We start from the raw sequence: 13,972 nt of genomic DNA on the forward strand, positions 1-13,972 counted from the left end.
TCATTTGTGGTTTGGTTGGAGAACTGCTATGGAAATGGGAAAGTGGGAATCTCGACATTGATTCTATTGTAAGTCTCTCTGATGGTGGATGAGTCAGTTCTGAGTAGGTGTGAATGGACATCTAAATCGGTGAAACTGTTATGTTTCATTTGCCAAGTTTCAAGAGAAACTCAGGAGAAATATACATGGTAGGATAAAGGGAATTTTTGTGGAAAAAGCACTTTTAGAAGAAAAATGATGCTTACTCTCGTGGACATATTGAATGTGAGGAACCTCTAGGATGTTCACATTTTCACATTGAGGTGATTAAATATATGGATTGAGACCTAAGTAGAGAAACTCAAGAGAATACACATTTGAAAGTTACCAGTATATTTGCGGCAGATGGAAGAATATAAAGATATACAAAACTGAGTTCAAGAAAATTGAATGAAAACTAAGGCACGTTTCAAGAAAGGGACCTAATGATAAAGTGACTTCAAAACAAATAGTGTCTCCAGTTTTCGGTAATTTCTTCCTTAGCTTCTTTAAGCTTAGGGATGGTTTTTACACACTTCTTTATAATGGCCTTACATCCTATCATAATTTGTAATACTCCTTTTATCAAACTCCTCAAATTACTATGCTTTCAGTGTATTATCTGAGTTCTGTGGAGACCCCCTACAAAGAAGTCAAATTTTATCTGATATTGGAGACACTAAGGAATTGTTAGGAAGGGCGATATGGTGAAATTTCTTTTTCAGCAGATCACCGGTGATTAATGTGAGAATAGGTAAGAAAAGCATAGTACTCAATTCGAGAAGAAATGGCAGACTTGCAAAAGAACTGAAGACGTTAGGGCTTAAAATAGACTAGTAGGATTGGAGATGAAGAGAAATTTTAAACAAAAATAAGACAAGACTTGGTCACTGATTGTGTTTTAGGATTGAATAAAAGGAGTTAGAAATAACTGTTAAGTTTATAACTTGGGTAACAAAAGATGGTACAATTGATCATGACAGATAATAAGGAATAAATTTTGAAGGAAAGAATGAACTTTTGCATATTTAAAGTTCTGGGTAAACAGAAATTTATATACACAAGATCTAGTTAGAGCTATGCTATCTAACAACGTTCTGATGATTTAAATAGCTTATAGTGAAAAGCTGCTATATCAAACTGCACGTATAGGTCTAAGAATGGCTTTTGCATTTATGAAAGTTTGAAAAAAATAAAAAATAATTATATTGGTGACATGAAATTTATATAAAATTCAAATTTTAGTACCTAGAAATAAAACTTTATTGGAACAAACATGCTCAGTCATTTGCCATATCTGTGGTTTCTTTTCTGTATGTTTTCAGAGTTGAGTAATTTTGAGAGACCATATGGTCCAAAAAACCTAGAATATTTACCATCTGGCCCTTTATTGAAAAGTTTGCTGATCTGTGCTTTCGAGTATGAGGAGTTAAGGCCGTACATGAAGATTTTAGAATTGTCAGGAAATACATATTAATAGAAAGATAATAGATGAGATATGCAGAGAAAACATATAATGTTAATCTGTTAGAGAAAATGAAAAATATGAAATCCTGAGAAACCAAGAGCTAAGAGGCAGACAGAAGATAAAAGGATCTAGCAAAGGAAACTAAAAGCAAGTGGTTTAAAGAGAAGGAAGATAGTTGCCATGAAAAACAAGGAATAGGAGAAAAGAGCCCCACTATATATATATAAATAAAAAAAGTTCTATGTGTCAGGACACTATGCTAGCCTGCTATTGTACAGTCTTTCAAGTTTTATGACAACCCTAACAAAATAGTTATAGTCAATAGGAAACTACCTAAACAAGAAACTGAATTTATAACATTATCACAGAGTTTCAATGAAGAAGTCAAAGGGGAAGAGGCCTTATAAATACATAATTACTATAGAAAGTACACATCTGGTGTATTTGAAAACTAAAAGGTAATTGTTTTAGGCCAGAGTACTAACGTCTTGATGAACTTGCAGAAGCAAAAACCATATTAACAAGCATGTTCCCTTATATTTAAGTATAAGATAATTTATTAATAATGTCATTAAATTTGCCTTAATTTGTTATATTTTTAAAATTCATCAGATGTTCAGAGTGCATGGATATGTTATAAATTATGCAACATTGCCTAAGTCTGAATTTTTAAGAACTTACACTAATTTTTTGAATTTAGGTTTATACTTTGAAAGCAAAAGACCTTATGCAGAAAACACATTTGTTTCAGATTTTACTGTTGGTACAAGTTCATCTTCTGCACGAGATAGTAATTACCCTCAGATCCTAAAAACTCCAATGTCTGCTGGAAATGCCCAGAGATCAGGTTATAAAACTTGGACACCACAAATGGGATATTCAGGTAAAATAAGTGGAATGTTCACTTAGTTGACCATTTGAAACTCAATGTTTTGTAAATTAGGGAAGTTTCATTCATTTGAAGTTATTTATAATTGATATGGATGACTTAGTGATAGGTACATCAGTTTACCTATACCCATAATTTCAGGCTAATTAAAAAGGCTACATCATTTCTGAACTGTTTTTTTTTTTAATAAGTGTGGGCCTACATTATTATTTTTTTAATTTTGTAATAGTTTATTTTACATATTTTTGTGCATTTTTCCATCTCAGTTGCAATTCCCTTGGGTTTCCCATCACCAAATCACCCATGTGCTATCACCATAGTGCAGTGCATTTCCCTCCCCCAGCTGTTTTTGATCCCATTCCCCACTCTACTCCCACAAAATGTCTCTGGTATATAGCTGTTCATCATTATCATTATTTTCTCACCTGTTCCATTATATTCCTGCTATGAGAGAAACCATCTGGTATTTTTCCTTTTCTTTCTGGCTTATTTTACTAAGCATGAACTTTTCCAGCTCCATCCATGTTGCTGCAAAAGACATGTGTTTCTTTTTTTTTGGTTGCTGAATAATACTCCATTGTGTATATGTACCACATCTTTTTAATCCAATCATCCATTTTTGGGCATTTGGGCTGTTTCCATGTCTTTCCAATTGTGAATAAAGCAGCAGGCTTACATTATTTTAATTTAACCATTCTGACAAAATAGCACAGAAAGAGAAAGCACTCCCTTTTATATATATTTATTTCATTCTATAAGTTGGCTCTGATTCACTATTGAGTTTTATTTTAATGCCTAAGCTTCAGTTTTTTATATAAGTCTACCAGGTTTTCTTAAGGAGAAAATGGGTGAAATAGGTCATTATGTTAAGAATTCTCTAAAATACATAAAGTGGATTTCTTGGTTCCAGGGTATATGGATGTATACATGTACAAGATGAAGACATTTTTTTCAAAATGATTGGTCCAGTGTCTACTCTGACTAATGATAAATGAGAGTTCTTTTTGATATATAGCCTCTCTAACTACTATTGTTATTAGATGTTCTATAGTTTGAATTTGCATTTTCCGGTTTCTATTACGGTTGATTATATTTTTGTGTGCTTTTTGGTCCTGTATCATTTTTTTTTTTTGTGAAATGAGTGTTTTCTGGATTTGTGGAAATTCTCTCTTATTTAATCTACTTGTAAAGCTGAAATAGAACAACAAAGTATATTTCTGTTTCTTATCAATCTATTCCTTAATAAGATTTTGAAAACATCATTGTGAACTTCTTTTTTCCCTTATTTGTTACCTCTTCCTCCAGGCAGTCTGTTTGGGAAAGTGTTTGTGCAACATTCTTTGTACATTTTGAATGTACAAATCTTTTGATGATTTTGTGTACTGTATATATATCTCTAGTTTTATAGCTTGTCTTTTTACATGATGTCCTTTGGTTAACATCTTTAATTTTATATGTTAGTGAATGTTCTATATCTTAAAAGAATATTTTTTATAATTGTGTGTATATTTTAGGTCATTAGTTTAATTATGTTTAAATCTGTAATATACTTATTTGAGGAGGCTTGTTAAAATTTCCCATTATCATTTTGAACTATTTCTCTTACTCTGTATATTTTGAAGTTAGTTTAGTGGAATATAAAAATTTAGGCGTATAGGATTTCTCCCCTCAGGTGTGCCATCGCAGTTCTCCCATTACCAAAACACCCATCATCCTCTACCATAGTCCATTGTATCCTCCCTGCCCCCTCCTAGTTCCTCTTTCTCCTCCTCTGATGCCTCAGATCTGTGGTCAACTTTTAATGTTTATCTTTGACTCTTTCTCTATATTCCACATATAAGTGATACCAGCCAGTATTTATCTTTCTTTTTCTGGATATTTCACTTAGCATAATACCTTTTAGCTCTACCTTTGTTGCTGCAAATGGCTTGAGTTTATCTTTTTGATTGCTGAGTAGTAAATAGTCTATTGTATGTGTGTGTGTGTATGTATCACATCTTCTTGATCCACTGATCTGTTCTTGGACATTTAGGTTATTTACATATCTTGGCTGTTATAAATAATGGGGCAATACGTAAAGGACTACAGGTTTCATTTTGAATTAGTGTTTTCATGTTCTTTGGGTACATGCCTAAGAGTAGATTTGCTGCTGGTCACTTGGCAGAACCATTTTCAGTCTTTTAAAGAGTCTCCACACAGTTTTCTGTGGGGACTAGGCCAGTCTACATTCACACCAACAGTATAAATGGCTCCTTACTCTCTACAATCATTGGCACCTGCTGTTTCTGATTTTTATAACATAGGCCGTTCTTCCACAATGCCATGGATAACATAGGCCATTCTTACTTGTGTGAGGTGGTATCTTATTGTGGTTTGATTTGTTTTTCCCTGATGGTAAGTGATGATGAACATGTTTTCATGTTTGTTGATTGTTTGTCTTATTTGAAGAATTGCCTTTTTAACTCTTCATTTTTTAAGTTAGGTTATTTGGTTTTTTTTTTCTGTTGTTGAGTTGTATAAACTCTTATACCTTTAATATAAATCCTTTGTTAGATGAATGATGTACAAATATTTTCTCCCCTTCAGTAAGGTATCTCTTTATTTTGGTTACAGTTTCTTTTGCTATGCAGAAGCTTTTTAGTTTGGTGTAGTCCCAATTGTTTATATTCTTTTTATTTTATTTATTGATTTATTTTTGCTGCTGGGGACATATCTGCAAAGATCACTAAAGTTTATGTCATAGAATGTTTGCCTATTTTTTCTACTGTATAGCTTATGGCTTGGGATCTTATATCCAGTCTTTTACCCATTTTTTAAAAGTTATTTTTGATGAGAAAAATTATTCTTTTATAACTGTTAAGTTATATAAAATGAACTAAAATCATTAATATTCATACATTTTTTCCTGTAAATGCTTTTTAAATAGCTACATCCTCATCTGCAGTTTCTGCACACTCTCCATCAGTTATTGTAGCTGTTGTAGAGGGAAGAGGACTTGCCAGAGGTGAAATAGGAATGGCAAGTATCGATTTAAAGATTCCACAAATTATATTATCTCAGTTTGCAGACAACACAACATATGCAAAGGTATGTATTTTTTCATTTGATAGATTTATTTATTTATGCATGCCAGAACTGGGATATAGGGCAGAATGCCGGACGTGAGTGGATTCACGAGAAACAGTGGGGAACAGAACAGGTGTAATGACTGAAATAGACTGCTGAGGAGAGCAGTAGGCAGGACAGGAGAAGCTCTGCCATGCCATGTGGGTCACTTCCCTGGCTGGGGGTCGAAGTAGTGCAGCAGTAACTGTTGCTAGCTTCATAGTGCTAGGCTTTAGTCTGTGGCACCACCAAGGAGGGCCCAAGGTATGTTTTTATAATCCTAGAATATGGTTAATCCAGTGGGCATTATTTTGATCTTCAAGTCAGTGCTTTACTAATTAATATACTTTTTGGTAGAATAAAGTTACCTATGATTGCATCAGGGTAGATTATTCTGAATTGAAATAAAATTGTGTTACATCCAAGTTCACATTTTCAGCCTATTGTGTCTTAAAAATAATGTGTTGTACTGTTACCTGAACATTCCAAATTATTGTACTATTGATTTAGAATTAGTACTTTTAAATTAATGATTCTTAGACTCATGAACAAAGTAATGTATGTGATAAGGCTGTCCCCAGAGGGTCCTCTGAACTGTATTTGAATTTTATTTTTCATTGTTAAGGGAAACTGGTTTTGTAGCTCTGTTAGTCTCTTGCCTTCATTTCCTGTAAGTTGTCAGTTTGAGCCACTGGCCTATTATCATGGGAATTTGCCAGGTAGAAGAGTCTGTTTCTAATTTCTGTATTCCAAAGGTTTATTTGGCACAATTACTATTATTTTTAAAATATGGCATTCTGTAATAAACTGTATTTTTCTTTATTCCTTATTTTTAAAATTTTTTAATTGAAGTGAAATTTAGATACCCTCATCAGGTAAAGTGATATGCCACCATCGTGCTCCCACCACCAAATCACCCATAGTTCACCACCATGGTCTGTTGTGTTTCCTTCTTCTTTTATTTTTTACCCTTCTTTTTTTTTTTTTTTTTTTATCCCTGTCACAGCCTAGTACTTCAGTTCAATCAGCTATCAAGTGTTAGTTTTTCAGCTTATCTTTATCTGGCTCTTAGTTTAGTTACTTTACATTCCATATTTAGTGATGCCATATGGTATTTATCTTTCTCCATCTGACTTATTTTATTTAGCATTATCTCTTCCAGCTTCATCCATGATGCTGCAAATAGCATGAATTTAACCCTTTTTTGATTGCTGAGTAATATTCTGTTTTATATTTATACTGTGTCTTGATCCACTCATTTGTTTTGGGCAATTAAATTGTTTCCATAATTTAGCTATAGTAAATAGTGTTTCAGTAATCCTTGGGAGTGCAAGTTACTGTTTGAATTAGTGTTTTTAAATTTTTTGAATAGAGATGTAGGAGTGGAATTACTAGGTGGATTTTTTAGACACGTCCACACTACTTTCCATAAAAGCTGGACCAGGTTGCATTCCCACCAGCACTTTAGGAGGGCTCTCTTTTCTCTGCATCCTTCTCAGCACTTGTTTCCGGTCTTTTTCATATGGGTCATTTTCATAGATGTGACATGGTCTCTCATTGTGGTCTTGACTTGCATTTCCCTAATTATAAATTATAGTGAACATTTTTCATGTGCCTGTTTGCCATTTGTATGTCTTTGTAGGAAAAGTGTCTCTTTAGTTCGTCTGCCTTTTTTTATTGTGTTATTTCTTTTGCTTTTGTGGAGTTATATGAGTTCTTTAGATATATTTGATATTAGTCCTTTGTCAGATGTAGAGTGCACAAATATTTTCTCCCATTCAGTAGGTTGTCTTTTCATTTTAATTATGGTTTCTTTTGCTGTGCAGCAGCTTTTTAGTTTGTTGTATTTCCAGTTGTTTATGTAATCCTCTTTGTAGTTCCTAGAATGTAGATTTCCTTTTCCTACCTAATACATTTTTGGCATAGTTAACCCTAAATGATACTGGTATTGCATAATAAGTTTGTCTCGGGTTCCTTCAATTTTTTTTTTTTTTTTTGCACGGAAAAACCGGGGTGTAGCCTGAGATGTGGGAGTGGTGAGAGGATTCATCATAGTCAGAATGGGGAGTTAAACAGGCAGATCTAGTGAAATACATTATTAAGGGATCAGCGAGTGAGACAAGAAGCAGATGTGCTATATGTGGGTTAGTTCCCTGGCTGGGGATCAGACTCATGCCATATTTGTGATTGGTGTTGAGAATTAACCCCTAGACCACCAGGTAGGCGCATACTTCATATTTTTTATGTAATTCAAAAAGAATAGAAAAGAAGGAATTAAAAAGAAACTTCAGGAATGAAAGGCAAACTTAAGAATTTATGTGTCTTTGTAGTTCTAAGAAATGTATGACTAAATGAATTTAGTCATAAAGCAGATTTTTAATATTTGTATTTTTTTAATTTTTAACTAAGCTATATCAATGTGGCCATGCCAATTATGTCACCAGAGTTACGTTATGAATGTGTTTATATTCTTCCTGAAGATAGATAAAATCTTGACCAGAAGAATTAATTTTAAATCTTTCTTATTTTTAAAACACAAATTTGATAATTCAAGTTAATTTTTGGGTGTAGATTTGTTACAAACCTGTGAGAAAAACATAGCCTATGTTTATGATAATACTTATGATATACTTTAATAGATAATCATTAGAATTGTTTTTTAATTATAGTATATAATTAGGATAGTTGAATTTTGTATACATAGGCACTAATTTTAAGTTATCTCATAAAAATATGGAAACTTTTTTTAGAGAATCTTAAGCTTACATTTAAGAAATGACATATTCAAACAATTTTAGGTTATTACTAAACTCAAAATTTTATCACCTTTGGAAATAATAATGTCAAATACTGCATGTGTTGTGGGAAATTCATCCAAGTTGTTTACAATGATCACAGAAAATTTCAAGGTAAGTATTTTTATTCTCAATAGTAATATTCAAATCTTTAAATAAAGACCCACTTTGTAACATTATTGTAAAGAATACTAGTTTGAGAACTTTATATTCAGCACCCTAAAATACTCACTAAATACAAGTCTTAGTCTACAGGACTACTAATGCATACCATAAAAATGACAGGGAATCTCACTTATTTAATTTGATGCCCTTGATCTATTTTAAAGAAAAGAAAAAATGTTTTGGGTAATGAGAAGACTTCTCAATAAACAATAGGCAGATACTTAGAGAAATTACAGATTTCCTTAGGTATAGTTCCCTGGAAACTAGCTGTGTTGTGTTGTAAATAGTTGCGATTGAAGTTCTTGTTCTTCTAGGGGGATAGAAACCTTCAGTTAAGTATTTTTTCTTTAAGAGTATCTGAACTTTATTACAGAATTCTTTCAGTTCTGTCATAGTTACCCAATTCAAAGTAGTAATAGTCTCTTTGAATTGGAATATGACAGATAAGTCCTTTGAAACCTAATCCAACCAATACTCTTCTCAGTAAGGACTTTTCTGCCATGTGGTTTAGCACTTTCCTCTAACAAATCTCCCTGATTTGTGAAGGATCATGATTCCAAACCAACTACACAGTAATGCTGTTGGATGAATACTCAAGCAGTGCAAATTATTTTTAGAATATACTATATTTTGTTATGTTTATAGACTTTCATACATTTGGAGCCAAACTGAGATTGAGAATCTGATGAGTTCCTTTTTTTTTTTAATATATTCATTTATATTCATAAAAGATTTGTTTGATGTTTTAAGAACTCCTTTGTAGCCCAATTGTCTGACTCACTGCCAGAAATTTTGCATTTTCTGTTAGATGTGTCTCTTAACCGTTATCTCTTTATCATCCCTATTTATGTATACCTATACAACTTTTATTATTTTGTTCTGATTAGAATTTTTTGGTTGCAAATAACGGAAATGAAACTAGCTTAAATAAAAAGGGAAATTCTGGAGGTTTTGCAACTGGAAAGTCAAATGGTTAGATAGATCCTATCCCTACCCACATTCCTATCACTTTTTTTTTTAATGCTATAAGTAAATTACCTCTATGAGCTTTAAAAGATGATTGCTGTTGGCTTTGGGCTGATGTCATCTCAGCGTAGTCAACTCAAAGAAAAAGTTTCCCTCCAGTATTCAAGTATGGATTTATGGGATGGATCCTAACTGTTCCTGCTTTGTTCATGTTCTCACATGTTGTACTAATCACTATTTTAAGGGTAGAGCAGCTATGGTTGATTAATGTCAGGTCATTTGCTGACATTGCTGTGTAACAGAGTACTGTTATTTTTTAAAAAAAATATTTATTTATTTATGCACACAAGAACTGGGCTACAGGCCAGAGGAGTTGGGGGTAAGAAGATTCACAGAGATGGAGAGTCGGGAGCAGAACAGGTAGATTGACTGAAATACACTGCTAAGGGAGCAGCAGGCAGAACAGGAGAGGTCCTCTGCACGATGTGGGTCACTTTCCTGGCCAGAATGAAACCACATTGGCTGCAGATAGCCTAGTAATGCTGGGTTTTAACCAGCTGTACCACAAGGGGGGATCAGCACAGTACTGTAATTGACATTCCTTACCAGGACCACATGCAATGTGGGATGGATGAGTCTAGCAAAAACCAAGCAACATGTATTTACTACAGTTGAGATTTAAGGCAGTTTTACAATAGTTTCAAATTCTGATTCTAAGTAACCTGTGCAAGTTAAGTTAATCTTTTTGAAGCTTCAGGGGTTTTTTTTGTTAGTAAAATAGGTATAATAATAGGTATAATTCTGAATGGATTGATATTTTACATAGGATAATGAGAATGTACTCATTGGTTAAGTTACATTAGGACAAAGTCTTAAAGGGATTGAGGAAGCAAGCCATGGGCATATTTGGGATAAAAGTATTAGGACCGGGAAAATCAACATTATCATTATTGCCACACTTAGCATAAAGAGAACTTAAATTAACAGCAATATGAACTGGCAGGATCATAAACTTTGTAATTAAAGAAATCTAAAATCAAATCTCAGCTGTGGCATATATTAACTTTTATGATAATCGAAAAGTCACTTCACTTCTCAGAATTTTATTTACAGGAAAATTAAAGTTAATAAACTTACTGTGTAACTCATGATTACATGAGATACTGTCAAGACAACCTTTGCTCATGAAAAATCCCTTCTGACTCATGAATTTTTTCAGTCTTAAAACTCTTTCACAATTCGTCATTACCCATCACCTTCCTTACCTTTATTTACCCTTTCAAAATAGGTAAATGTTTTACTCTGTAACTGCATGCTTTCCCCCCACCTCTTTTAATGTATGGATGGTTAAAGTATGTAAGGCAGAATATAAAACCTATGTGATGTTGTTACAATTGACTAAAATTACCAGAAGGCAGAGATTCTTGCATTTGTTGATTTCATGTATGGCTTGATTTAAACTATGGACTACTATCATCAATCTCATTTAGTAAATAACAAGAATATATCTTATTTAATTTTGGGAAACATTAAAACAAACTTTATGTAATACTTAAGCCACCTACCCCATTTAATAATGTATGTTTAAGAAAGAAATTTGTGTGATATACAAAATTTAAAATTTATTTTGAAATTAAAATTTCTTGCAGAATGTTAATTTCACTACTATCCAAAGGAAATACTTTAATGAAACGAAAGGATTAGAGTGTATTGAACAGTTATGCATAACAGAATTCAGCACTGTCCTAATGGAGGTTCAGTCCAAGTAAGTTATGATTTAAGGAAGTAATAAATCTCTTGTGTGATTCCACGAGGGCAAGATCTTTTGATTGTTTTATTTTCTATTGTATCTCTGCCTTTTGAAAAATACTTGGCTTATAATATACCTTTTTGTAATTATTGAAATAGTAAAATAGCTAGCTTATTTTTTCACAAGGCAAATCTTACTAATGCAATTTATGTAGGATTTCTCCTATTTAGTCATAATCTAGTGTCCTAATGGTTGCTTCTCACTTTACTTTGAAGTGAAAAGCTCAAATAGCCTCAGAAAACTAAAAAGTGAGGGCACAGGTGAAACACAGTTAAAGTTGCGTTACCATTACTTTATACCTTTACTTTTAAAGGATTCAGGTAAGACAGGAAATGGTATTTTTTTAAAGGATTTTTCATAGAACATACTAAGTAGATACTTTCTTTAAAAAACTTGGACCACTGGTTTACTTAGTTAATCATAATGTCTACCAAAGTCAAAACATACTTTCCTCTTAATCATGTTTAAAGCTTTCAGGCTCTGGGAGAAATAAAATATTATACAGAAAGGAACAATAATATAAGAAAATAAGAATAAAACTTTCAAACTCTCTTTTAATATTGAGTTCTTAGGTACATCAAAAATTGACACAAATTATCGTTGAATGTTGTCTCCTAACATGTGATTTAGTATTAGACTGCAGAAAGTTGACTATTTTTAGTCGGTTCTTATGACTTAAATGCTATATAGTTTTAAAAAATAAGGAATACTTTGTGAGCTTCTTTCTTTGAATTCAAGCACATGCTTATAAACTCATTATTAAGGTTAAATAGTTATTTCCTATTTAGCAATAGTTTTTTTTTTTATTCCAAAGATTTATAATAATACATCATTGTTCACCTTGCAGGTACTATTGCCTTGCAGCTGTTGCAGCTTTATTGAAGTATGTTGAATTTATTCAAAATTCAGTTTATGCACCAAAATCGTTGAAGGTCTGTTTCCAGGGTAGTGAGCAGACAGCCATGATAGATTCATCAACAGCCCAAAACCTTGAATTACTAATTAATAATCAAGATTTTAGGTAAAATCAACCAGTATTTTTCTTTCAAAATACATCAGTATATATGTATTTTTTTTGTGAATAATAACTTTACATTTCTTTAAATTACTTGATGAAGAAATATTGAGCAAATGTATTTTATGTGTTATTTCCACAACATGGCTATTATAAATAGTGCTGCAGTAAACATAGGTTTGAATGTATCTCTTTGAATTACTGTTTTTGTGTCCATTGGGTAATACTTAGGAGAAGAATTGCTAGATTACATGGCAGATCCATTTTTAATATTGAAAAATCTCCTTATTGTTTACCTTGGAGGGGGTGCTAATCTACATTCTTATCAACAGTGAGGATTCCTTTTTCTTCTCACTCTTGCCAGAACCTGTAATTTTGATGTTCTTGACATAGTGCTTCTTATAGATGTGAGGTGGGATTGTAGTTTTGATTTGCATTTCCCTGATGGTAAGTGATGATGAAGCATTTTTTCATGTGATTGTTGGCTCTTTATATGCCTTCTTTGGTGAAGCGTCTGCAATATTGTTAATAAAGTAACTAGTGGAAAACACTAAGGGTGGAGATTGGTTACCATGGAAGCAGTCATGTGATTAGAAGGTTGGAACTTTCTAGTATCACTACTCTTTGCCTCTCTAACTCCAGGAAGGGGAGAGCAGGTGGAGCTGTAGTTCATTCACAAATGAGCAGTGATTAATCAGTTGTGCCTATGTAATGAAATGTGCATAAAAATAAAAATTTCCATCAAAATGAAAAACAAGCTTCTGAGAGCTTCTGGGTTGGTGAACATGTGGGTATTTTAGGAGAGTGCCTTTGAGAAAGCATAGATGCTTTGCACCGTTTCCCCATACCATACCCTCTGTATCTCTTCCATCTCCCCAAGTTTAAGATTCACTACTCTAGATTACAGCTTAATTTAGAAAATTAGATTGTAATGTTCTTGGATTTTCCTTTTTATGCTTAATGAAAATTTGCTAATTTGTGTTTTCAAAGGAATAATCATACTCTCTTTGGTGTTCTAAATTATACTAAGACTCCTGGAGGTAGTAGAAGACTTCGCTCTAATATATTGGAACCTCTAATTGATGTTGAAACTATTCACATGAGATTAGATTGTGTCCAAGAAATACTTCAAGATGAGGAACTCTTTTTTGGACTTCAGTCAGGTAAATGAATATTGTCTCATTTTACAAATCCAAATAATTTAAAATACATTGCCTTACTAATGAAAACAGTAGTCATGGAAGGAAGATTAACCCTTATGACTTTAGCTTAACTTAATTACATCTGCAAAGATCCTGTTTCCAAACAGAATAATGTTCACAGTTTAAGTTTTCAAAGTATCTTTTGAGGGAATATAATTCCTCTTGGAACATGAGGTAAGATAATTTCCCTTAGTATTTGTTTATTCAGTGGTGTGTTGACAGGACAGTTTATATTTCCCACAACAATCCCAGCTTTCTAAGAACTTGACCTATCTTCCATACCTGCAGTCCCCAAACACCTCACCCTAAAGGGTGTTTTGGTAATCTGAATGTAAGTGGTACATGGAAATCTTGGCAGCATTTACAACCTGAGCAGGTTTTTCTTAGTCCAATTCCAGATACTTTTGCGTGTGTGTGGATAAGAACTAAGGTGTAGGCCAAAGTTGTGGTGGGGTGGGGGTGAGGTGAGAGGATTCACCAGAGACAAGATTGGGGAGCAGAACAGGCAGATTCACTGACATACTCTGCTAAGGGGAGCA

At 33.0% G+C, this 13,972-nt stretch overlaps 1 protein-coding gene across 1 annotated transcript in view; it reads left to right on the forward strand.

Annotated features, from left to right (window-relative positions):
- The window catches only part of MSH4 (mutS homolog 4), a 50,550-nt gene that overhangs the window by 322 nt on the left and 36,256 nt on the right, over window positions 1–13,972 (forward strand). The window contains exons 2-7 of the mRNA XM_004679131.2: window positions 2,187–2,369; window positions 5,302–5,462; window positions 8,279–8,389; window positions 11,056–11,171; window positions 12,064–12,237; window positions 13,222–13,394. Coding sequence (XP_004679188.1) covers window positions 2,187–2,369; window positions 5,302–5,462; window positions 8,279–8,389; window positions 11,056–11,171; window positions 12,064–12,237; window positions 13,222–13,394 — 918 coding nt within the window. The remainder of the gene's footprint in view (window positions 1–2,186; window positions 2,370–5,301; window positions 5,463–8,278; window positions 8,390–11,055; window positions 11,172–12,063; window positions 12,238–13,221; window positions 13,395–13,972) is intronic.

This window comes from Condylura cristata, unplaced genomic scaffold, assembly GCF_000260355.1.
Source record: "Condylura cristata isolate star-nosed mole 26May11 unplaced genomic scaffold, ConCri1.0 scaffold00008, whole genome shotgun sequence".
Classification (NCBI taxonomy): domain Eukaryota; kingdom Metazoa; phylum Chordata; class Mammalia; order Eulipotyphla; family Talpidae; genus Condylura; species Condylura cristata.